Raw genomic sequence first — 23078 nt, 5'->3', positions numbered from 1 at the left:
CTTATATCTTTTTAAAGCATGCACCAAGTGTAGCTCATAACAGTACTTAATATTATTAATAAAATCAAGCAATAACCCGAACAAAAATTAAACTTTTGCAGCACTATACAATTTTATGAGGGTCAGACTCTTTACACCTCCTGATTAAGTACCATATTGTTTTTATTAATTAATAAAATTTTCTCGTACCCCTGTGATGCAGGGAAAAAATAAATAAATAAAATACCTTAATTTTAAAGTAAAAGCAACTCAAGGCGTCTGAGAAATTTGTTTCAAGGTTACCTGCAAAGCTAAACTACGTACAAACTTATTGAAGCAGGAGCAATATTGAAAGAAGCTATATATGTATAAAGATCCTTGCACTTTACCTCTGTATTACATTCTGAGAGAGAAAAGGAGAAAGAAGAGAGAGAAATGGAAAAAAGCAAAGTGCTGATAATAGGAGGAACAGGTTACTTGGGAAAGAGATTGGTAAAGGCAAGCTTAGCCCTAGGTCATGAAACTTATGTACTCCACCGGCCGGAGATTGGCGTCGATATCGAGAAAGTTCAGATGCTCTTGTCCTTCAAAGAGCAAGGAGCTAAGCTCGTCTCAGGCTCTTTCAATGACTATCAGAGCCTTGTCAATGCTGTGAAGTTAGTTGATGTTGTCATTTGTGCAATATCTGGTGTTCACATCAGAAGCCATCAAATTCTCCTTCAACTCAAGCTTGTTGATGCAATCAAAGAAGCTGGAAATGTTAAGGTACAAACCCCGTTTGGATTATATATTTTCTAAATTTCTTGACTCAGTTTCAGGCTCTGATATGTCAGATACGTGTTTTTATCTCAAGTCTTAGTCTTCACTTATTTTTAACTGTTGTTGTACCGAGCTCTTATCTATCAGCTTAAGCTTTTCAGTTTGAATCTAATTTGTGTAAAAATTGAGACAGAGATTCTTGCCGTCAGAATTTGGGACTGACCCAGCAAAAATGGCGAATGCAATGGAACCTGGGAGAGTGACGTTTGATGATAAAATGGTAGTGAGGAAAGCAATTGAAGATGCAGGGATTCCTTTTACATATGTTTCTGCAAATTGCTTTGCCGGTTATTTCCTTGGCGGTCTCTGCCAACCTGGTAGCATTCTTCCTTCAAAGGATTCCGTGGTCTTGTTGGGAGATGGCAATCCTAAAGGTACTGTTATGCGATAAAAGATCATTTTCCTTTCTTGTTTCAAAATGCATCAGCATTCTCATCCAAATTAAAAAGATAATGATAATTTATGATTAATTACTTTTTTCCTTAATTAACCGCTAGCAACTACATGCAAGCAAAAAACCCAATATAGAATTACTTCACGTTTTGACACTCGCGGCTTGATCGAGTGATTCTTTTATTAGCTTTCTTTAGTTAATCACCTAGGTACGAATTCTAGAAGAGATTGGAGCTAAAAAATCAATTTAAATTTTGCCCACCTCCATCATTTATAAATTAAGAAAAAAAATCACATACAATGTGCTTTGCTTCACGTTTAGAGAACCTCTCATCTCTTGTCTCTCGATTTCTAATTTGACAGCGATATATGTGGATGAAGATGATATAGCTATGTACACAATGAAAGCTATTAATGACCCTCGGACCCTCAACAGGACCATGTACCTTAGGCCTCCCAAAAATATCTTATCTCAAAGAGAGGTTGTTGAAACTTGGGAGAAATTGATTGGCAAAACGTTGCAAAAATCTTCAATTTCTAAGGAAGAATTTCTAGCTTCAATGAAAGGTACGCGAGACCCTTACTAATTTTCAAAGCAATCGACTATTGTGTACCCAACAAATTGCAGTTTAAACATGTACTTGTTAAATTAATTTAGCATTTTTGTGTCACCATTAGGTAATTAATGATGTTATAATAACTGATATATAAAAATTCCTAATAAAGTTTATTTGTTAACCTTTAAAAATAGAACAAAATTATGCGGGGCAGGTTGGATTAACACATTACTATCATGTGTGCTACGAGGGATGTCTTACAAATTTCGAAATCGGAAATGAAGGCGTCGAAGCTTCTCAACTTTATCCAGAAATTAAGTACACTACGGTGGAAGAGTATTTGCGACGCTATTTGTAATTTTTATCTGTTAAAGAAATTAATTACTTTATATCATTTATAAAGAAAATGGTATAAATAAATAAAAAAAAAGCATTTCGATGATTGAATGTTGCTTTCAAGTTTTATGGAGTTTTCTTTGATTTTCCAGTGCTTTATTTGTATGTCGTCCTTTGACTGAGTGTAATTATTTTTCTCCTATATATAAATAAATTCCTCCTTCAGTGGAGATTACTTGAGGAAATTGACGAGAAGGGGCGGAAATTGAATGTTTATGAGAAGAAGTGATCTAGTTAATTGAAATTATTGATTCGATTTATTTGGTTTTCATCAGGCTGTATTGATTTGCTTAATTTATTGATGATAAAGTAAATTTGTGTAATCGAACAAAAGATTGCTTAAGACACAACTGGCTGACAAAATCAACATTACAAAGGGCTCTTGTTCGCATTTAAGTAATCAAAATAGTCTATATATTTTTTTTAAGCCTATCTCTAAATTTTATGTCTAAATATCAATACTCGTTCGAATTAATCATATTTGTCAAAATGTGCTTTGTGTCAAATCCTGTCTGTTGAATGCCCGTTAATGGGCGAGTAATACAGAGCTTGGAATGTCATAAGCTGCAAAATTGACTTGTTTTGGTTACCCCGTGAATTTGTTTTCCATCCCATGCACAAACACAAAATAAATAAACTTCATTCTCCAAAATTGGAGTAATACACAACAGCCATCAAACACAGGGGACAGCAATAAAATCTTTCCTTGTATCTGCCACAACATAAGTTAAATGAAACATATAGTTGATAGAATTCTGATACAGTAAAATTACCAACAAAGAAAATAAAACTTTTACAGAATTAGAAACAGAAAGATTATGATATTCTAATTCTTTGAACAAAACGCAATTATTTAGACGACTGAAAAATCAGTTAAACTGTTCAGTGGCGGATTCTTGCAATAATTGCAACAGAAGCAGCTGCAAAAGACATCATAGTCCAGAATCTTTTCTTCCACAGAAGACATCATTTTATGAATGAGGATGAGATTATCCTTTTGGAAAACCTTTTGAGTGTTTTATTGGAGCGTGCATGGTTGAGGGTCATTTTTGTAATTCGGATACTTGTCGGTTATTCATTGATTAGCCTCCCACAGGTGATGTTTTTTAATTACTTTTATCATTGCTCCTACTATTTGCCATGTGGCAGGCTGTAGCGCTGTGATCCTACTAATTTTCAAGGAGCAATAAAGGGTGGCTAACGGGTACTTGCCTTTTCACTCTGCTCAGGAAATTCTTAATCTCTATTAGTTCCTTCATTCAGGCCCAAAGAAAGATGTTTTATCCTTTTTCGTAACAGTATGCTACTTTTCACATGTAAACTCGAGCTACTAAATTTGAGTTCCAATAATGCCCCTCAATTTGTCACATTCATACAGAAACTGCCCATATTCTCAAAGAGTGCATCTCCACGTATCCACCAGTCTGGTCAATGACTGTTGACTTTTAGACACGTGTCACTTGCTTGTTAGTCCGTGTGGGGGCCTATATTTACACAAAGCGACGGCATTTTGGCTTTTGAGACACTTATCACCAGCACCACACGTGTTCTACTTGTTGTTTTTGAAAGCGGCAAAACGGCAACATTTCTAGCCGTTTAGTTCAAGTAGTGCTAGTGGGGAGCATGCGAGAAGCTTGTTTCAAGTTCGTTACAAAAGCCGTTATACACATGGTTGAATCTGGTGAAATCTGCGTTCAATGTTTGTTAAGAACAGCCGTAATAAAAGCTGGTGGAAAAGTCAGTTTCTATCGATTCAGAGAGCGTTCTAGAGAGGGATACTAGTAAGAAAAAGTTTCATCTTGTTCTCTGTAACCATCTCTGTAAAGCTCTGCAAACTTTCCCTTGATTCATCAATAAAGCTTGCTCTAATGGCTTCTTCCGTGGATGTAGGTTGTGCAATTTTGGGCGGCTGAACCTCGTAAATTAGTGTCTTTTCTTATTGTGATTACTTTCGTTCCTAGGTTGTTTATTTAACTTCTTATTTCTAAGATCTTGATTTTTGTTCTTGATTACACATTGATTCGTTTAGAATCATTGTTTGATATATGCAAATTGATTTGATCTTGTCAAAGACCTTGGGCAGTGTTTGGTTTTGTTAAGTTCATAGAACAGTTCAAACACTACAATATGGTATCACTGCAAAATCAGCAGTAGGCCAAATGTGCAAGGACCAAGAAGTATTGATATCGATTATGCAGCGATTTCTGAATATAGCTGGAGGTGCTAATGTTGCTGATCTGTTTGCTTCAACCAAATTTCATCAACGGATAAGTGGATTCAAGTCTCGGGTACAGAAAATGCATCAACAAGCTGACACAATAATGTCAAACATTATTGGCGAGCATAGGAAGTGCAGAGCTGCTAAATCTGAAGAGGAAGATCTTGTTGATGTTTTATTGAAAGTTCAAGATCAAGGTATCCTCACTCTCCTATAACTATCGAAAACATCAAATCGGTACTGTTTGTAACTTGTTTGGTGGATAAAAAGGGAGAGCATGGATTACAGGATCCCATGAGGGGAGGCTTAAGCCTAGTCAAACCGAGAACTCGGTCAGAATTCAACCCAAAATTTTCTTTCAAAAAATTGGGGCATGATGAGCATAATTTATATACATATTTTACCCTTAATTATATAATTACTAGTTATTTTTATTTGTTATTTTTAATTAATTAAATTATTTTATTGAATAGGGGATTAATTGAAGATTATGGATAAAAAAGGATATAAGGGAGCTCAATTTTGGAAGCGTTAATTAATTGATTTTAGAAGCAATTAGACATACATGCATGTGGAAGTGAAGCCGAGGAAACCGAAGCTAGTAAATTAATTGATCTAGCACATGAAGAAGAATTTAAGCATAACATTGGCTTTAGCTTAGTTAAGTTACACGTGCATGGCTTTGTAATATTTGGAAAGCAATTTAAATGGGACCCGCACTTGGCTTTCATAATTAGAAAAGGAATCTTAAAGCAATTCCAAAGGTGGTCACGTGTGAGAGCTAAAGGAAACAAAAGGCAAGCCTTTTGGCTTTAGGATTTAAGAGATGGGGCCCATTTCAAAGATTATAAAAGGGAGTTTTGGCTTTTGGAGAAGGAGGCGGCCAGAGGACAGAAACAAAAGGCTGGAAGAGAGCAATCGGCAGTAGCAATATTTCGGCTTTCATGGCTGATTTTATTTCTTTTGTTGCTCACAATTCAAGTATGTCTAGCTAATTTTCTTATACTGAGGTTAAGGATGAAACCCTATTCAATGAAATAATTATCTTTTTATTTAATTAATTCCCTATATATGTTCTTTGATGATTATGGTTTTTATTTCACATGATTAATTGGATGTTAATAAAATCTTTTCATCAATTCTGTCATGCATTATTGATTGTTAGGATTAATATTCGATTAATTCTATGCTTGGATCTATAAAGTTTATACATGATTATCTTTGACTCTATGTCTTTCATTAAATTGTTTACATAGAGTGCTTAGTAAACTTTGACTCTTTGTTATTCAATATGTTTACATGGGATACTTAGATATCGTATTATTAAGTAGAAAAAGAACCTACATTAGATTTAATTACTTGGGCTTAATTGTTATATCCATGAGATGACATAGATTGATTTCGAGTTGTCACTCTAAAATTGGGGATTAATTAATATTTAGATAATTACTAATTGAATAGTAGTGGATTCCGAAACCTTGGTAATTTTTATCTCATTAAATTCTCATTTACTTTAATTGTTTTCTTAGTTTAATTAGTTTAATTTCTCTTAAAACTCAATTTGCTCAACTATGTTAGAATTAATATTAATTTTAGATTTAAATTAGACTTTTCAATTTATAACAATCCCTGTGGGATCGACCTCGTTACCACTTTTCTATCTCTAGATTCGTGCGCTTGCGAGTATATTAAAATTTTCACAACAAGTTTTTGGCGCCGTTGCCGGGGATTGTGCTAGAAAGTCAGTTTAATCTAGGTTGATTTGATTCTTCCACTAGTTATATTTTAGATTGTCTTTTATATATATTTTTTTAATTAAAAAAAAACACAAAAAAAAAATTTATTTGTCTTTAAATTCATTGTTTGGTTGTTTGATTTCTTTTATTTATTTTTTATTATTGTTGATTTGTTTTATTTTGTTTTGTTTTTCTTTCTTTCCTTGTCTAGTTAGTTTATGAGTGTTTGGGAACGTGATTTAACAAATCGTTTGGTTAAAAGAGAGTCGAAAATTGATAGTAGTCAAACTAGTTCTTTAGAAGTGATGGATGACCCAAATAGACTATTGCCAATACTTCCACCAGTGCAAGCAGAGAAAACCCTTAGAGAATATTTTTCACCACTTGCAGCCAACCAACCATCTTGTATTGTGTTGCCACAAACCACAGCAACATACTTTGAACTCAAGCCCTCTGTCATTCAACTTTTACCATCTTTCCATGGGTTAGAGAGAGAGGATCCATATGTGCACATTAAGGAATTTCTTGACATATGCTCTACATTTCGTTTTCAAAATTTTAATGATGAGTCAATTAGGCTTCGTATGTTCCCTTTCTCATTAAAAGACAAAGCAAAAGCTTGGTTGAATTCACTTCCTGCTGGGTCTATTAGTACATGGGATGAATTGAGTAATAAGTTTCTCACCAAGTTTTTCCCTATGTCTAAAACAAATGCCCTTAGGAGAGAGATAAGTGATTTTTATCAAAGAGAGGGTGAGCAATTTTACGAGTGTTGGGAAAGATTCAATGATTTACTCCTTAAGTGCCCCCACCATGGTTTTGAAAATTGGAGACTTATACAATGCTTTTATAACGGTTTAATCATGTCAAATCGTCATATGGTAGAGTCTATGAATGGTGGGAGATTTTTGAACTTACATGAAGGGGCTGCATGGGATTTCTTTAATTCACTTTCTGAGAATTCTCAACAGTGGGATTTTTCAAATCAAAGAGAAAAATCATCTCAAGTTTCTAGAAAGGGGTTATATGAAGTTAAGGATGACTTTGATGTGAAAGCCACTCTAGCTACGCTTTCTAGGAAAGTAGATGCCTTAGCTCTGAACCAATCAATGAATCATCATCCTAGTGTAGCTAATGAGGTTTGTGCTATTTGTTCTAACGTGTCTCATACAGCACAGAATTGTCCATCATTACCAGCCTATCAAGAGGCTTATTCTGAGCAGGTACATGCCTTACAATCATATGAGAAAACCTCCAATAGTCCATATTCATCCACATATAATCCTAATTGGAAGAATCACCCTAATTTTTCTTGGAAACAAAATCAACCTTTGTCAAACCAAGGAGGACAACAATTTAACATGCCCAATCAACAATTTGTCCCTCCTAACCAAGTATATCCTCCTGCCCAACAACCTATGTCTCAATTTGTTGCACCCCAACAAAGAAAGCCTTCTTTAGAGGATACACTTCAAAGTTTCATTCAGTCAACCCAACAAGCTTTTCAGTCAAACACTCAAGCTATTCTAAAGCTTGAACATCAATTGGGTCAATTAGCAACTACTGTAGCTGAGAGAGAAAAAGGAAAATTTCCAAGTCAACCAATTCCTAATCCTAAAGGAGTGCACGAAGTTGGATCGAGTTCAAGCCATCAACATGAAGAAGCAAAATCTGTTATGACCTTGAGAAGAGGAAAATTATTTGACAACAAAGTAGAGGTTCAAACAAGGAAGATATCTGAGCCTACTTCTTCAGATTCAGTTCCATCACAAGACTCATCACCAAATGATCCTGAAGAGAGTGGCCCGCCAGCTTACATTCCCAAGGCTCCTTTTCCTCAAAGGTTAAGAAAGGTAAAGAAAGGGACTTCAACAGGTGAGATTATGGAAATCTTCAAACAGGTAAGTATAAACATCCCTTTACTCGATGCTATTAAGCAAGTTCCTTCATATGCAAAGTTTTTGAAAGATTTATGCACTAAAAAGAGAAATTTGCATGTCACTAAAAAGGCGTTTTTAACTGAACAAACTAGCAATTTACTTCAATGTAAAATGCCACCAAAATTTAAGGACCCTGGTTCTCCTACTATCTCATGTGTTATAGGGAACCAATGTTTTGATAAAGCATTATTGGATTTAGGCGCTAGTGTTAATCTCTTGCCTTACTCTGTTTACATGCAACTTGGACTAGGGGAATTAAAGCCAACTTCTATTATTTTGCAACTTGCTGATAGGTCAATGAAAATACCTCGTGGTATTATAGAGGATGTGTTGATACAGATTGATAAATTTTATTATCCTGTTGATTTTATCGTTATTGATACTCAGCATGTACATGATCCTAAGAAACACACTCCAGTTATTCTAGGTCGTCCTTTCTTAGCTACAGCTGATGCTCTTATTAATTGCAGGAATGGAAACATGCAGCTATCTTTTGGTAATATGACCATGGAATTGAATATTTTTAATGTTACCAAGCAGCCACAAGAAGAAGATGAATTTGTTGACGCGAATATGATAGAGGAATTAGTAGAAGATTCATTCATTTCAAATCATAATGATGATCCATTAGAGGCATGTCTAACTCATCCTGATTTATCTTTTAATGATGACAGTGCAATTGCAGAAGTCAGCGTTTTACTTGATGCACCTCTAATTACGGACACAACTAAATGGAAGGCAAAGTCAGAATTACTGCCTCATTCTGAGAAGAAAATTGGCCCACCTGCGGAGGCACCACCAAAATTGGAACTCAAAGCACTGCCCGACACTTTGGAATATGCATTCTTGGGAGAATCTGACACTCTACCTGTTATTATTTCTTCTTCCCTCGATCTTGAGCAAAAAGGTCAGTTGTTAGGTATTCTAAAAGAGCATAAGGAGGCAATAGGATGGACCATTGCTGATATTAAAGGTATTAATCCAGTAGATTGCATGCATCGTATTCATCTTGAAGAAAATGCTAAACCTATTAGGGAGATGCAACGTAGGCTAAATCCTAACATGAAAGAAGTGGTAAGAGCTGAAGTAATCAAATTATTAGATGCAGGAATTATTTATCCTATTTCAGATAGCTCTTGGGTTAGCCCTGTGCAAGTTGTTCCTAAGAAATCTGGTATTACAGTAGTTACTAATGCTAATAATGAATTAATTCCCACTAGAGTAACTACAGGTTGGCGTGTTTGTATTGATTATAGAAAATTGAATTCATTTACAAGAAAAGATCATTTTCCTCTTCCATTTATTGATCAAATGCTTGATAGACTTGCAGGTCATGATTTTTATTGTTTTCTAGATGGATATTCAGGTTATAATCAGATCCCTATAGCTCCAGAGGACCAGGAGAAAACTACTTTTACTTGTCCATTTGGAACTTTTGCATATAGGAGAATGCCATTTGGTTTATGCAATGCACCTGCTACCTTTCAAAGATGCATGCTTAGTATTTTTTCTGATATGGTTGAGAGATTTCTTGAAGTATTCATGGATGATTTTTTTGTTTATGGAGATTCTTTTGATGAATGTTTGCAGCATCTAACATTAGTTTTGCAGAGATGTAAAGAAAAGAACTTGGTTCTAAATTGGGAAAAATGTCACTTCATGGTAAAACAAGGTATTGTTCTTGGTCATATAATTTCCAACAAAGGAATAGAAGTCGACAAAGCTAAGGTGGATTTAATTTCTAATCTTCCACATCCCAAATATGTAAAAGAAGTAAGATCTTTCCTTGGACATGCTGGTTTTTATAGAAGATTCATTAAAGATTTTAGTAAAATTTCTAGACCTTTATGCAATTTACTTGTTAAGGATGCACCTTTTATCTTTGATGAATCTTGTCTTGATGGTTTTGCAAAGCTTAAGAAATTGTTGACTTCTTCACCTATCATTCAGCCACCTAATTGGGATTTGCCTTTTGAAATTATGTGTGATGCATCTGATTATGCTGTAGGAGCAGTTTTAGGACAAAGATTAGATCGTGTGCCTTATGTGATTTATTATGCTAGTATGACACTCAATGATGCACAGTTGAACTATTCAACTACAGAAAAAGAAATGCTAGCTGTGGTGTTTGCACTTGATAAATTCAGATCTTATCTTATAGGTTGTAAAGTGATTATTTTTACTGATCATGCTGCTTTAAAATATTTGTTTACTAAGAAAGATGCCAAGGCAAGATTGATTCGTTGGGTGTTGCTTTTACAAGAATTTGACATTGAATTTAGAGATAAAAAAGGTTCTGAAAATGTTGTGGCAGATCATTTATCTCGCCTTGATCTTAAATTTATTCCAGAATCTTTACCTTTGAATGAGTCTTTCCCAGATGAGCAACTTATGAGTGTAAATGTCGTACCATGGTTTGCTGATATAATTAATTACCTTGCTACAGGTCAAATCCCAGAGCACTGGACTAAGCAAGATAGAACAAAGTTCTTTTCTAAAGTGAAAGATTTCTTTTGGGATGATCCCTATTTATTTAAATATTGTGCTGATCAGATTATTAGGCGATGTGTTCCCGATAATGAAATTCAAAGTGTTATCTCATTTTGCCATGAACAAGCTTGTGGAGGCCACTTTAGTGCTAGAAAGACAGCAACAAAAATTTTACAGTGTGGTTTTTATTGGCCTACTCTTTTTCATGACGCTTATATTTTCTGTTCTTTGTGTGATAGGTGCCAACGTATGGGTAGCATTTCAAAGCGGAACATGATGCCACTCAATCCTATTCTTGTGGTTGAGATCTTCGATGTATGGGGTATTGATTTCATGGGACCTTTTCCTCCATCTTTTGGTTATCAGTATATATTGGTTGCAGTGGACTATGTGTCGAAGTGGGTTGAAGCTATTCCATGCAAAACCAATGATCATAGGGTTGTAGTGAAATTCTTGAAGAGTAATATTCTGTCTCGTTTTGGTTTCCCTAGAACAATCATTAGTGATGGTGGCACCCATTTTTGCAATAAACCTTTCAAAACTCTTTTGGACAAATATTCCATTACACATAAGGTTGCCACCCCATATCATCCTCAAACCAGTGGCCAAGTAGAGATTTCTAATAGAGAGATCAAGCAGATTCTAGAGAAAACAGTTAGGCCAGATAGAAAGGATTGGTCTTTGAGACTTGATGATGCATTGTGGGCATATAGGACTGCTTTTAAAACACCAATTGGGATGTCACCTTATTGACTTGTGTATGGAAAAGCATGTCATCTGCCAGTAGAGTTGGAGCATCGTGCATATTGGGCGATCAAGAAATTCAATTTTGACATGCAGCAGGCTTGTTCCAAGAGAAGATTACAACTAGCAGAACTTGAAGAGATCAGGAATGATGCATATGAGAATGCCAAGATTTATAAACAGCGAATGAAAGTCTTTCATGACAAACACATTTTGAGAAAAGCCTTTACACCAGGTCAGAAAGTACTTTTATATAATTCCCGATTGCATCTCTTTCCAGGTAAGTTACGTTCTCGATGGTCTGGTCCTTTTATAGTTCGTACTGTTTTCCCTTATGGAGCAATTGAGATTGAAAAGCCTAAAAATGGTGATTTATTTAAGGTCAATGGGCAAAGATTGAAACCATTTTTAGAGTTAAGAACACCAGAAGTTAAGGAGATACTTTTAGATGATCCTGTTTATCAGGATTAATTATGTCCATCTTTGCACTCTTGTTTTATTTTAATAGTAGGTTTTCTTCTCTTTGTTTGTTTTTCTTTTCTAGTATTTTTCTTTTCTAATGTTTTCTTTTTAGTTGTTCTTTTTTTTTAAAGCTTTCCCAGCCCATCCAGGTGTGTTCTCTCCAACTTTCTTTTTATTATTTATGTTTATTATTATTATTATTATTATTATTATTATTATTATTATTATTTCTTTCATTTGTTTGCATGCATATCTTTTGTTTGTGCAACATTGAGGACAATGTTCCAAATAAGTTTGGGGGTGGGAATAGTGTGTGTTTTGTTTGTTAAAAAAAAAACAAAAAAAAAATTGAAAATTTTAAATAAAAATTAAAAAAAAAATTTTTGTTGTTTTTTGTTTTTATGTGAAAAGCCAATGATAAAAATTTGATTGACAATGAATATGGTTTTTAGAAAGGGTTGAATATTGTCTTAGTTTATACTTGATTCTTGTGTTAGTTCCTCTTGATTGAGATTCTTTAAACCATGAGCACTAATATCAATTCTTTCGTAATTTTGACTTGAAATTTGATATTGACGCAGCCTGAGTTGAGAATTTTAGATAGAGTAAATGACTGTTTGTCTTGATTCTTATCTCCACAATACAAAATAGTATACACGGGCACCAAAGTCAGAAATAGCTACCTATAACCCTTAAGAGTGAAGCTATCCTTGAGTAATTTGGGCCTATGTACCACAAGTATGTAGAGGATAATCTACCATGAGAAGAAGGCTACCTTAAGGGGTAGAGTGAAAGCTCCTGACTATGGTTGAAAAAAAAAAAAGAGAAGAAAAAAAAAAATCAAGTGCATGTGCTGAAAAAAAAATCAAAAGAAAATGCACATAAAAGCCTGTGAGAGAAAAAAATTGGAGATCAAGATGATAAGATTAGTTTGACCTACTCTGTTCTTTGTTTGAGGCTAAGGCTGTTGATGTTGAGGATTTTGGGAATGGATTTGATTGAATTGATTTCACACACACACTACAAGAATCGAAAGAGAGGTGGGATTGACTATTGAATTAAAGTTAGAACTTTGCTAATATTTGAAATTTTCTTTGAGCTATATAATTTTTGCAATCTTTGAGGCTATTTTTCATGGTTTATTTAAAGTTTTTCGTTCTTTTGATTTAATTTAATTTATTTATTTATTTTAAATGATGTTTGTGGGTATCATCACTGAAGCCCTCACGAGACTATAACTCGTCCACTAGGGCCGCCTAGGGGTTTAAAGGCTTGTTGCATGTGCTAAATGCAATCGCGATTACCTGCGAAAGTGGTTTAGTTAGGATTTACTTTTTGTGTTGTTATTTTTATTTTTGTTTTAAATTTTAGTTTTGCTCGAGGACTAGCAAAATCTAAGTTTGGGGGTATTTGATGAGCATAATTTATATACATATTTTACCCTTAATTATATAATTACTAGTTATTTTTATTTGTTATTTTTAATTAATTAAATTATTTTATTGAATAGGGGATTAATTGAAGATTATGGATAAAAAAGGATATAAGGGAGCTCAATTTTGGAAGCGTTAATTAATTGATTTTAGAAGCAATTAGACATACATGCATGTGGAAGTGAATCCGAGGAAACCGAAGCTAGTAAATTAATTGATCTAGCACATGAAGAAGAATTTAAGCATAACATTGGCTTTAGCTTAGTTAAGTTACACGTGCATGGCTTTGTAATATTTGGAAAGCAATTTAAATGGGACCCGCACTTGGCTTTCATAATTGGAAAAGGAATCTTAAAGCAATTCCAAAGGTGGTCACGTGTGAGAGCTAAAGGAAACAAAAGGCAAGCCTTTTGGCTTTAGGATTTAAGAGATGGGGCCCATTTCAAAGATTATAAAAGGGAGTTTTGGCTTTTGGAGAAGGAGGCGGCCAGAGGACAGAAACAAAAGGCTGGAAGAGAGCAATCGGCAGTAGCAATATTTCGGCTTTCATGGCTGATTTTATTTCTTTTGTTGCTCACAATTCAAGTATGTCTAGCTAATTTTCTTATACTGAGGTTAATGATGAAACCCTATTCAATGAAATAATTATCTTTTTATTTAATTAATTCCCTATATATGTTCTTTGATGATTATGGTTTTTATTTCACATGATTAATTGGATGTTAATAAAATCTTTTCATCAATTCTGTCATGCATTATTGATTGTTAGGATTAATATTCGATTAATTATATACTTGGATCTATAAAGTTTATACATGATTATCTTTGACTCTATGTCTTTCATTAAATTGTTTACATAGAGTGCTTAGTAAACTTTGACTCTTTGTTATTCAATATGTTTACATGGGATACTTAGATATCGTATTATTAAGTAGAAAAAGAACCTACATTAGATTTAATTACTTGGGCTTAATTGTTATATCCATGAGATGACATAGATTGATTTCGAGTTGTCACTCTAAAATTGGGGATTAATTAATATTTAGATAATTACTAATTGAATAGTGGTGGATTCCGAAACCTTGGTAATTTTTATCTCATTAAATTCTCATTTACTTTAATTGTTTTCTTAGTTTAATTAGTTTAATTTCTCTTAAAACTCAATTTGCTCAACTATGTTAGAATTAATATTAATTTTAGATTTAAATTAGACTTTTCAATTTATAACAATCCCTGTGGGATCGACCTCGTTACCACTTTTCTATCTCTAGATTCGTGCGCTTGCGAGTATATTAAAATTTTCACAACATGGCATAAAACTGATCCATTAAACGATCATCCCACACTCCAAGAGGCGTGGGATTCTGACCTTTATAAACGCTTCCGAGAATTTGAACCAAGTAATTTCTTCTTTCTCTACCTTAAAACTCTCTCTGTGAAAATGACATTGGGAGTATACTTTTTCTCTCTATGCTTTGTTCTTTGTTCTTTTGATTTTTTAAGATTTTTTCAGATAAAGGTTGCTCTTCATTGAAATTCAATACCCCAGTTCTTATTTTTAGTGTAGTAAACCTGAGTAACTGATTTAGGAATCGGAGGGTTAAAAACGAAAAAATCTTCGGCGTCCCCCTAATTGTTCTCTGCAAAAGTAGGTATTTTCTAGAAAAGTGTTTGTGGTCTCTTGCGTCTGCTCGAGAAGGAAGCTGAAAATCATTTGCCCCAGTAATACAAATTTAAATGTTGGGTTGGCCTTTGATCGCTACTCTGTATAAAAGCAAAATCAGATTTTAAGGTCAAGTACTTTTTCTTCTGCTATATATGTTTTTGTCAAAACCCATATTAATTATAAATTCTCCTCTAGTATCATTCGGGTCCATTAACAAATTTCTTTGTCATTAGAAGACTATCGAATACAAATTTTAAGAACAATTTAATATTTTTGTCACATCAAAATTAATTTTTAATTTTTTAAAATTACTTTTACGCGCCCCCAGACACGATCACATATGGACTTACCTATATTTTAAATTTTTAATGAAGACAAACAAAGGAAAACAATTTTTTGGATAAAGCAGATGGATTCAATCCATATGATCTAAAGGGATATTAACCTTGTATTAATTCTCATCTTTTCTAAATGATGTAACTTTTGTGCATAATTTCCACTTTCAGGAAATGTTTATTGGTTGTATTAAGTCAGTTGGCACAACCTTAGATTGGGCATTTTCCGAAATAATGAAAAATCCGATAATGCTGAAAAATGCGGAAGCTGAGGGAAGGGAAGTCTATAATAGTAAAGGGAAGGTCGATGAAATGCAATACTTGAAACTGATACTGAAAGAGACCCTGAAATTACATCCTCTTGCTCCTTTGTTATTTCCAAGAGAATGTGGAGAGAGATGTAAAATTAATGGATTCAACATACCCAGGAAAGCCAGTCATTGTTAATGCATGGGCGTTGGGAAGAGATTCAAAGTATTGGACGGAGCCTGAGAGGTTTATTCCACATAGATTCCTTGAATGTTCAATAGATTATAAAGGGAATAATTTTGAATATATCCCAATTGGTGCTGGTCGCAGAATTTGCCCTGGAATATCATTCGCTGATGCCATTATGAAGCTCTCACTGGTAGTGTTATTGTACCATTTTGACTGGACCCTCCCTAATGAAATGAAGCATGAAGACTTGGACATGACCGAAACCTTCAGTGTGGGAATCAGAACAAAAGATGATATGTACATCATTCCTACTCTTTATCATCCTTCACCTGTTGCTTAAGCCCTGAAGGCTAGAGCGTTGACATGGTGATAATTTCGCCTGCTGCATAAGCCCTCCTTTGACTGTTCTTACATATTTCTCTTCGTCGTTGCTTTTCGGTATAAGTGATTCAATTATGTCCTTGTTAAGGGATAAGGCTCATTTCATCTTCGGCTTGTATTTTCTTTCTTTTTCCTTTACGTAATAAAATCTTTGCTTCGCTTTGGCCGTTTATATATTTATATATATAGTTATTCTTTAGTTTGGATAACCATTTTATGATGAATCTTTTACTAACTGTAAAACATTTTATTAAACTATAAAAATAAGCATCCACATGAAATTTCATACAAAAATTCACACTTAAGAGTGCTTGTGTGTGTGTATATAGTATTTTTTTAATCGGGAAAGTAGGGACAAATCATTGACACAAATTTTTATGTGCACATGAAGTGCTGATTAGGTGAAAGTAGGGACAACTTTAAGTATGTGTGAAGAACATAGGTACCTAAAGTCTCATATTTTAGGAAAGCCTATTTTTTTATGTATTTTCTTAATAATACTCTAATTAATAGAGAAATTTTTGAGTTATGCACTGTAGGAAAAGCGCATTCTTTATATAAATTCTATATTTAATAATCCTAACGTTAAAGTGGTATAATTTATAACATTGTTCAACTATTGATCCATTTAGTATTAGTCTTTCAAAGATAAAAAGTAAAATTTTTACCTTTTTGGCTATAAAAAAAAACTTAATTATTCGATATAAGAATCTCTGACTATTAGTAGTTTCTTTTAATTTTTATTCAGAACCTTATAATTTCAAAAATCCCTAGACATAGAATCATCAATACCTTTTTTTTTTTTGGCCCATTTTTTAGGATTTATTTTTGAACTTTTTTAGATCTTCTTGATTATTGTCCAAATTTAAGATATAATTAAAGATGTGATGAGAATAATTTATATTATATTTATCACTCTTAGCTTATATTTGTTAGTTCATATTATTTAATAAATATTTATAATTAGTACGTATTTTATTTAATAGGAAAGAAATAACTGTAGTTGATATTTTGATATAAAATGGGATAAATTGAATAAGACTTAGGCTTAGTGCATTAAATCCTAGCACACGCTTGCGGCAGTGCAGTTGCAAGGTTATTCCATTTGTATCAAAGAGAGCTTTGGGTGCGGGTGCGGGTATTTCAGCTTAACTTTTCGAGAAGGGTACCACGTCAGCATGATGTCATCAATGACATCAGCAGAAGTCAGCCCATGACGATCCAGCTTGCTCAAGCCCATTTCTTTGAAGCAAATTCGTTCAAACGGTTTACCAACTCACAATTCTTTTCCAATTCACATGCGGCAAAGTTTTAGTAAGATTTAATTAATTTCATCTCATTTTCGTCCAATCAAAGACAAGTTTATCACAATTTTATAGAAATTACTCAAGATGGACAACTATTTTATAACAAGATCAAGTTGTTGCAAGCTGGCATCTAAATATTCAATTTTTATAATCCTCCATAAATAGAGGTAGCTTGCTCATTTGAGATGTGTAATTGAGAGAGTAGAGAATTAAGAGTGAGAAATTAGAGAGAGAAGTTGCAACAATACGCAAATTTAGTACGTTCGCTATAATTTTCATTTATTTCATTATGAACTAATTTTCTTTTAATTAGGTTAGGATGAAGTCCTCTTAGTAAAATAAATTCCAATTTTTATTTGTTAATCCCTTATTTATGCTTTTATTGCTTATAATTCTGACTTCACATGATTTATAAAAATGAAATTTTTTTCACCATTATTATCATGTATTCCTGTAGTTGGGAATAATTTTTAATAAATCTAAGTTTGGGTATGAAATTTTAACCATTAGACTTAAACTTCGGATTACACCCCTCGTGAAATGACAATTTTCAAAGCACCCCCTAAACTATTATGAGTTTCAAATTACCTTCTATTTTAAAAAAAAAAGAAAAAGAAAAAGGAAGGCCTCCTTCCAGAGGGGCTTGAGCCATCACTCTGGAAGGGATTTCGTCAATTTACCCCATTTTTTTCCTTATCTTTGGAATAAAGATTGGGGTAAGTTAAAGTTTATAATAGTTTGTGAGGGTATTTTGTAGATTTTTATTTTATGAGGGGGATAACTCAAAATTTATCCTAACTATTAACTCCTTAATTTTCCGTTTTTCAAAATAGATACATAAAATACTTAGTGTTAATGCTTTAGAAGCGAAAGAAATTTTACTTTAAAAGTTTCACATGTACGTTAACTATAAAATCTTGGGTAAACAATAGATTGATTTCTATAGTGTTACTCTAATTTAGGGGATTGATTTCTATAGTTTTACTCTAATTTAGGGGATTAAATAGATAAATGATTGAAATTTATGAAATTAGAAGTTTCCTAAGCCTTAGTATTTTACCACTATTGAATTTTCTCCTTACTTTTATTTACTTTCTTGTTAAGTTTAATATTATTTTCTATTCTTAAATAATATTGGTATGAGGTTAGAATTAAATTGATATAGGTTTGATATAAATTTTTCCATTCTAATAGGCAATCCTTGTGGGTTCAGCCTCATTCTCCACAATTCCATATTAAAATTTAAAACTAGATTTTAAGATGTAATGAATTTTGAGCTTTTTTTTTTATATTTATTTGAGTGTTGAAGTTACTGAATATAAGAAGGCCTCATTTTAAAAAAAAAAAAAAAACTAAGGCCCTAAATATTCTAAAGTTGATCCTAGAAAAAAGGATAAAAAATTTATTTGGTATTTTTTATGCAAGGGGTTGTCAATTTTCCACTACTGAAATCAATATATATCACTTACCTATATAGTTTTCATAATAGTTAATAATCTCCTTAGCAGTATAATTTTATAATATTACCCTTATTTTTAAATACATCTTTATTCTTATTTATTAAAAATTAATTAATCATATTAATAAAAATTAAAATAAAAAATTTAAGTACTAAAAATAAGAAAATATATTTTTTGGAGTGAAATATTTTTCTTATACTTTTTGTTTTTAAACGTTTTTATTATAATAAATATCTATTTTTATATTTTCTAGATAAATTATCAAACACATGACCCATTTGCCCTCTTTTCCTTTAACTTTTTGGTGCCAAAGGGTTATTGGCTATTATGAAAACTGTAGGAGATAAGTGGTATATATTAATTTTAGTGGGGGAAAATTGGCAATCTCCCTTTTTGCATTGCTATTCAGCTATTACTTTAATTTTACATCAATTTCTACACATAAGCTTAAATAAATAACTTATGACTCCATCAAAAAAGGAAAAAAAAAATTGAAGCAGTTGTGGCTATATCACATGAATACATTCCAATTAAAAAATTGACATTATAATTTAACAGATAGTTGTCGTTTTAATTATTAAAATTTAAGTCAATTATCAAGTTTATCCTGGCATCCTTAACAACTATATTATGGTCTTAATACAAGTTCAGAGTTATGTTTAACCATACCAATATTATGGTCTAACGATCACATGGGTGCAAATATATTTTTAGAAGTTAATTTCCTTCATTAGTTCATTTATGTAATGACTAATGAAACGATTACTCTTAAAACGCCATGTATCCACTCAATTATAATCCTATTAGGCGAACAATTCGAATATGAAAATTTCAAAATAGCCAGTGTGGTGATTTCAATTTATAAAATCATTCAAATCATCCCTGATTATGAAAAATCTTAGAAAAACTTAATAAAAATTTTAGAGATAACCCAATTCAGTTATGGGAAGTTGATAAAACTTATGCCAAAATTAAGGGATATTATCATTTTACTACCAAAGTTTTACTGAAAAAAATCTTAGAAAAACTTAATAAAAATTTAGAGATAACCCAATTCAGTTATGGGAAGTTTATAAAACTTATGCCAAAATTAAGGGATATTATCATTTTACTACCAAAGTTTTACTGACATATCATGTCAGTACCAAGATTTGTCGAAAAGTGTATTTTACTACCAAAGTTTTGCGTCGTTATTAATTTACTACCATTTCGTTAACAACATTAAAAATTTGCTGATGTCATAAGGGCATCAAAGACATTTCCAGCTGTAAGAGTAAAATTGTCTGTTAATTTGATAGATAAATTATCATTTTACTACCAAGTTTTTAGGGGAATTATCATTTTACTATCGAATTTTTAGGGGAATTATCATTTTACTACCAAACTCTTGGAGGTAAAATCGACTTTTAACTCAATTTCCGTTAAACATTTACTTTTTCTTAACGGAATGGTAGTGAATTGATAACGGCGCAAAACTTTGGTAGTAAAATGCACTTTTCGGCAAACTTTGGTATTGATATGATATGTCAGTAAAACTTTGGTAGTAAAATGATAATTTCTCCAAAATTAAAATTAAAAGATTCAAATTTAATCATAAAGGTCAAGCCCATGAGATATGAGCAAGAAAATAGAATAGAATTTGATAAACAAATTCAAGAATCTAAGAGTCCACAAAGTAGTCTAGCATTTATGGTTAGGAATCATGCAGAAATTAAACAAGGAAAATTAAGCCGATATGGTTATTAATTATAAAGAATTAAATAAGTATTCTAAACTTGATGGATACTTTTTATCTTATTAAAATACATTAATTACTTATGCAATTAATAAAAATATATACAACATGTTTAATTACAAATTTGGCTTTTGACAAATCAAACTTGAAGAATAAAGCTTACCACTTGCTGCATTTGGTACACCTTAAGGACAATATGAATGGGTTGTGATGCCTTTTCAACTAAAAAATGTTCCACAAATATATTATGAAAAATGGATAAAATTTTCAAACAATTTCATGAATTATGTGAGTATGTTTAGATGATACATTAATATTTTCTAATAATGAAATAGATCACATTAATCATCTTTTATTATTATTATTATTATTATTTTCAGAAAAATGCAAGAAACATAAAATACTACTTTTTAAAAGGAAAAGTGAGATAATGAAACTTAGAATAGAGTTTCTAAGATTAATAATAGACGAAATTGGAATTGGGATACAACCTTATATTTCTAAAAAAATATATTTATTTTTAAATAAGTTAGAATCTAAAGAGTTGATTTAAAGATTTTTAAGATGTCTTAATTATACTGAAAGTTTCATAGAAAACTTAGCAAAAGAAAGGCAACCCCTAGAAGGATAATTAAAAAAGAATAATACAAAAGCATGGGAAGATCTCCATACAAACATTGAAGATTAAAAAGAAATGTAAACATCTATTAAGATTAGGATTTCCAACAACCAATGGTAATTTAATTTTTTAAACAGATGCTTATGATAATCACTAAGGAGCAATGTTAAAAACAAATTAAGAAAAGATTTGTAATACAAGCTGAACATTTAAACCTGAAAAAAAGAAAAAGAAAAGAATTAGCATAGTAATGAAAAGAACTTGTTAGCTATTAAAAATGGGATAGTTAAATTTACTTTCCTTTTATTACAAAAAAAAAAATTAAGGTTAGATCTTATAATACTCAGGTCAAAAGATTTATAGTCAAGCAAACTACCTAATTTACCTCAATATAAGAGATTAATTAGATCGCAACAATTCTTCGCAGAATATGATTTTGAAATTGAATATATTAAAAGATTTAACAATTATACTGAAAATTTTCTTAATATGAGAATAGAATGGAGAATATTTTTAAAATAATAAAAGGTATAATGATGTGCTCTGAAGATTAAGAATTGTTTCACAAAGGAAATATGATGACTTCTGATGGGCTTTCTATGATTGATGATGCCCAAGAAGAATTAGTAAATTTTTTCAAGACAAAAGTTTACAAAATCGTCTAGAAGTTCAAACATCATAACAATATATTAGCAATATGCTAAAAAAGATCTATTTCAAGAATCAAAATAAGGGGTTGATTACTAATTATTCATCACAAAATTTAAAGACCAAAAATCCAAAGCATTTACTCACAATTCATGATCTATCAATATACAAAGGGGGAAAGTTACCAAAACTCTTCACAGAGCTTAAAGTCTCAATATACAAAAAGCGGACAGCTTAGTCAAAGGCCAAATTCTAATTAGAATGTGACTATGCTTATGAATACAAGAGAATTAGTAAATTAGCTTATGAGATTCGTCTTAATTAGGTTATATTACTATATCATTGAGGATTATACTAAAAATTAACTTCATTCAAGAAACTAATCCAGAAATAATAAAAAATATGTTTGAATATGGTTTTATTAATCTTATTTATGTCAGTGAAAATTGCTGGGAGCTAGAATTAGTTCTAAAAACAATCATAGAAGCTATTATTAGCCTAAAAAAAGTAACTAAGACAAAAAAGTCAATTTATGCCAAATTTCTTACTACTTGCCCAGTGTACTATAATAATAAATGGTATCCAGCAATGCACATGATATAAGTTGGAATTAATAGCAAAAGAATTAATCCAACCATTATTTTGGATCAAGTCTACAATGACTATGATCTTAAGTTATTTGAGTCGAAAGCTCTCTCCAACAAAAGAGCAATTGGCATGAAAGTCTTCTATGAATAATTTTAGAGGATAAGCAAGGAAAAAGTGTCACTACATCAAGTCATAATAGGGCATATAATCTTTTCTTTAAAAAGAAAAGAAAAAAGCATTTTAAACAGGCAAGCCATCTTGAAAGAAAAAAAGGCGATTTACAAAAATCTTATAGAATCTAGCTAGCCAATGCACCACGAGATATGTAAAGTGCTAGGCATCAATTAGATTATGGCTTTTGCTATGAAAGGTCAAAAATTGGAACAAGCGAAGAAGATATATCTCTAGATAAAGACCTGATAATAGGTATGTGGAAGGAGACCATTGAAAGATAAAAGATGCCTGCTTAAGAATCAATAATTTAGAAGGAAAGAATCCAAGGGAAAGGATAAACATTTGTTGGCCAAAGAAAAAACGATGATAACAGTTGCCATCAATAATATACAAAAAGACAATGAGGAGAAAGAGTCACCTTATCTCCATAAAATCTAACACAAGAATGTTGCATGTGTCATGTAAGGAGAGATAATCTTATTTCTTCAAGTCTATATACAGAGTCATGTAAGAGCGGAGAAGCATTTGCATCTCTCACGACCCTCATCTTCAAACTTTCT

General features: G+C 32.1%; 2 protein-coding genes, 1 non-coding gene and 1 pseudogene across 3 annotated transcripts; 3 read left to right on the top strand and 1 right to left on the bottom strand.

Moving 5' to 3' along the window:
• The first annotated feature begins 203 nt into the window (after window positions 1-203).
• LOC102608004 (bifunctional pinoresinol-lariciresinol reductase 2) lies at window positions 204-2345 on the top strand. Its single transcript, XM_006471373.4, has 4 exons — window positions 204-744; window positions 932-1172; window positions 1555-1758; window positions 1943-2345. The coding sequence occupies exons 1-4, from the start codon at window positions 415-417 to the stop codon at window positions 2104-2106; spliced, it is 939 nt and encodes a 312-aa protein (XP_006471436.1). The 5' UTR covers window positions 204-414; the 3' UTR covers window positions 2107-2345.
• Window positions 2346-6811: 4466 nt separating this feature from the next.
• On the bottom strand, window positions 6812-6918 carry LOC127902866 (small nucleolar RNA R71). The gene has a single exon (XR_008055502.1). It is a non-coding gene; the product is annotated as a small nucleolar RNA R71 (small nucleolar RNA).
• An 856-nt stretch (window positions 6919-7774) lies between these two features.
• LOC127902315 (uncharacterized) lies at window positions 7775-11387 on the top strand. Its single transcript, XM_052441180.1, has 3 exons — window positions 7775-9112; window positions 9206-10536; window positions 10619-11387. The coding sequence occupies exons 1-3, from the start codon at window positions 7775-7777 to the stop codon at window positions 10803-10805; spliced, it is 2856 nt and encodes a 951-aa protein (XP_052297140.1). The 3' UTR covers window positions 10806-11387.
• A 3791-nt stretch (window positions 11388-15178) lies between these two features.
• On the top strand, window positions 15179-16104 carry LOC107176151 (cytochrome P450 71D11-like; annotated as a pseudogene).
• The last annotated feature ends 6974 nt before the right edge of the window (window positions 16105-23078 follow it).

The sequence above is a fragment of the Citrus sinensis genome, chromosome 5 (genome assembly GCF_022201045.2).
Source record: "Citrus sinensis cultivar Valencia sweet orange chromosome 5, DVS_A1.0, whole genome shotgun sequence".
In the NCBI taxonomy this organism is placed as follows: domain Eukaryota; kingdom Viridiplantae; phylum Streptophyta; class Magnoliopsida; order Sapindales; family Rutaceae; genus Citrus; species Citrus sinensis.
This window is presented reverse-complemented; position numbering and strand designations above follow the sequence as displayed.